General features: G+C 40.7%; 1 protein-coding gene across 1 annotated transcript; it reads left to right on the forward strand.

Moving 5' to 3' along the window:
- The first annotated feature begins 299 nt into the window (after window positions 1–299).
- Window positions 300–1613, forward strand: LOC116169510 (uncharacterized protein F54H12.2-like). The gene has a single exon (XM_031485654.1). The coding sequence runs from the start codon at window positions 300–302 to the stop codon at window positions 1611–1613; it is 1314 nt and encodes a 437-aa protein (XP_031341514.1).
- The last annotated feature ends 365 nt before the right edge of the window (window positions 1614–1978 follow it).

The raw sequence follows: 1978 nt of genomic DNA on the forward strand, positions 1-1978 counted from the left end.
GGTAATGCGAGCTGTGGGAAAAGAAGCTTTAAGAACTGGTGCAAATGTACTAGGTGACATAATTGAGGAGAAACCAATTAAAGCAGCGTTTCAAGAACGAGTTCAGGAAGCAGGAAGAAACCTTAAACGAAAAGCCGATGACAAAATTGATACATTAATGCACGGATCTGGTTATAAAAGACCACACATGATCGATTACGGTCAGTTCAAAATTGCTACGGAGAAGAAAACTACACGTCCGAAAAAAGCTCCTAAACGCAAAGTTGTCAAACCAACATTCAGTGACATTTTCTCAAAGAATGGCATTCTTTCACGCACAGTCATGTGAATGCATCAAATCTGAGTTGGATCTGTTTGCACTTCCTGCAACACAAACCAGTATCGAAGGTGGGGAATGGGTGTTTTACAAGCCTTTATCATCACTATCAGACGAAGCGCCTATTGAATTCGTGGTCCCCGGAAATGGAAATGATTACCTCGATTTAAGCCACACAATGCTCTACGTTACGGCGAAAATTGTAAAACAAGATGACGCGACTTTGGGTGCGGAAGATGTTGTAGCGCCTGTCAACAATTGGCTGCATACGTTGTTCAGTCAAGTGGAAGTATGTTTGAATCAGAAATTAGTGTCACCACCGAGCAATACTTATGCGTATCGTGCATACATTGAAACTCTATTGAATTATGGCTCTGAAGCCAAAGCAACTCATCTGGGGTGTTCACTATGGCACAATGATACTCCGAAGCAAATGGATACATTAACAGCTGATAACAAAGGTTTCGCTATTCGTCAAAATACCACAAAGCTCGGTAAAATGGTGGAAATGGTAGGTCACGTGCACGCGGACTTATTTAATCAAGAAAAGTTTCTCATGAATGGAGTTGAAATGAAAGTAAAATTTGTTCGAACAAGAGACACCTTTAGTTTAATGGCTGCTACTGGTTCAACATACAAAGTGAAAATTGTGGATGCCAGTTTACTGGTTAGAAGAATGAAGATTAATCCTGTAGTTCTTCTTGCGCACACAAAAGCATTAGAAACCACTGCAGCCAAATACCCTATTACTAGATCGGATGTGAAGGTGCTAACGATTCCCGCAGGTGTGCAACGCAAATCGTTGGATAATGTCTTCCTTGGACAACTACCAAAACGCTGCATAATTGGTTTTGTGTCGAATAGAGCGTTTAACGGAGAATACGCTTCCAATCCCTTCAACTTTCATCATTACAAGATTAATTATATGTCTCTGTACATTGATGGGCAGCAAATTCCATCAAAACCGTTACAACCAGATTTCACTCAAGAAGGATTATACGTAAGGGCCTACCACACTTTATTTTCTGGAACTGGAATACATTTTTTGAACGAAGGAAATAACGTATCACGTTTAGACTATCCGCACGGATACTGCCTAATGACTTTCGATTTAACGCCGGATTTATCCGCAAACGCCACAACTCATTGGAACTTGGTAAAGAACGGTTCTCTTCGTATCGAAGTTGGTTTCCAAGACGCTCTGACTGAGACGGTGAATTGTCTCGTGTACGCAGAATTTGACAACGTTATTGAAATTGATAAACATCGAAATGTCATCGCAGACTTTAACATTTAAAAAAGTTTCTTTTGACGAGTCCCGGAATACAGTGCGTCACATAATTGCATGGCCACATGCTCATCATCAAGCTAGAAAAGGACCTTGGATGCAGTACGCCAGGGATACCGTACGTTTCCAAAGACGCATTCATCAACTTGATTACATCATTTCCCCTGTGTTGGAAAAAAAGCTACTGCGCAGCGCATGACAGAAGGGATAAAATTATAATACTTTATTACGGATCCTCAGTTTATTAGAAAATGTTTCATGTGATGGATGCCTACGTTGATTTTCAAGGATTCCGCGGAAGCTTAAAGGAATTCATTCCGAAAGAAATATCTATCGTTTCGTCGGAGGGACCTAGTTGCACAACTCTACTGATG

The sequence above is a fragment of the Photinus pyralis genome, unplaced genomic scaffold (genome assembly GCF_008802855.1).
Source record: "Photinus pyralis isolate 1611_PpyrPB1 unplaced genomic scaffold, Ppyr1.3 Ppyr1.4_LG1, whole genome shotgun sequence".
Taxonomy (NCBI): domain Eukaryota; kingdom Metazoa; phylum Arthropoda; class Insecta; order Coleoptera; family Lampyridae; genus Photinus; species Photinus pyralis.

What these genes read in the sequence shown, in the direction of transcription:
- LOC116169510 (XM_031485654.1), top strand. Translation starts at nt 300, where the DNA reads ATGGCATTCTTTCACGCACAGTCATGTGAATGCATCAAATCTGAGTTG.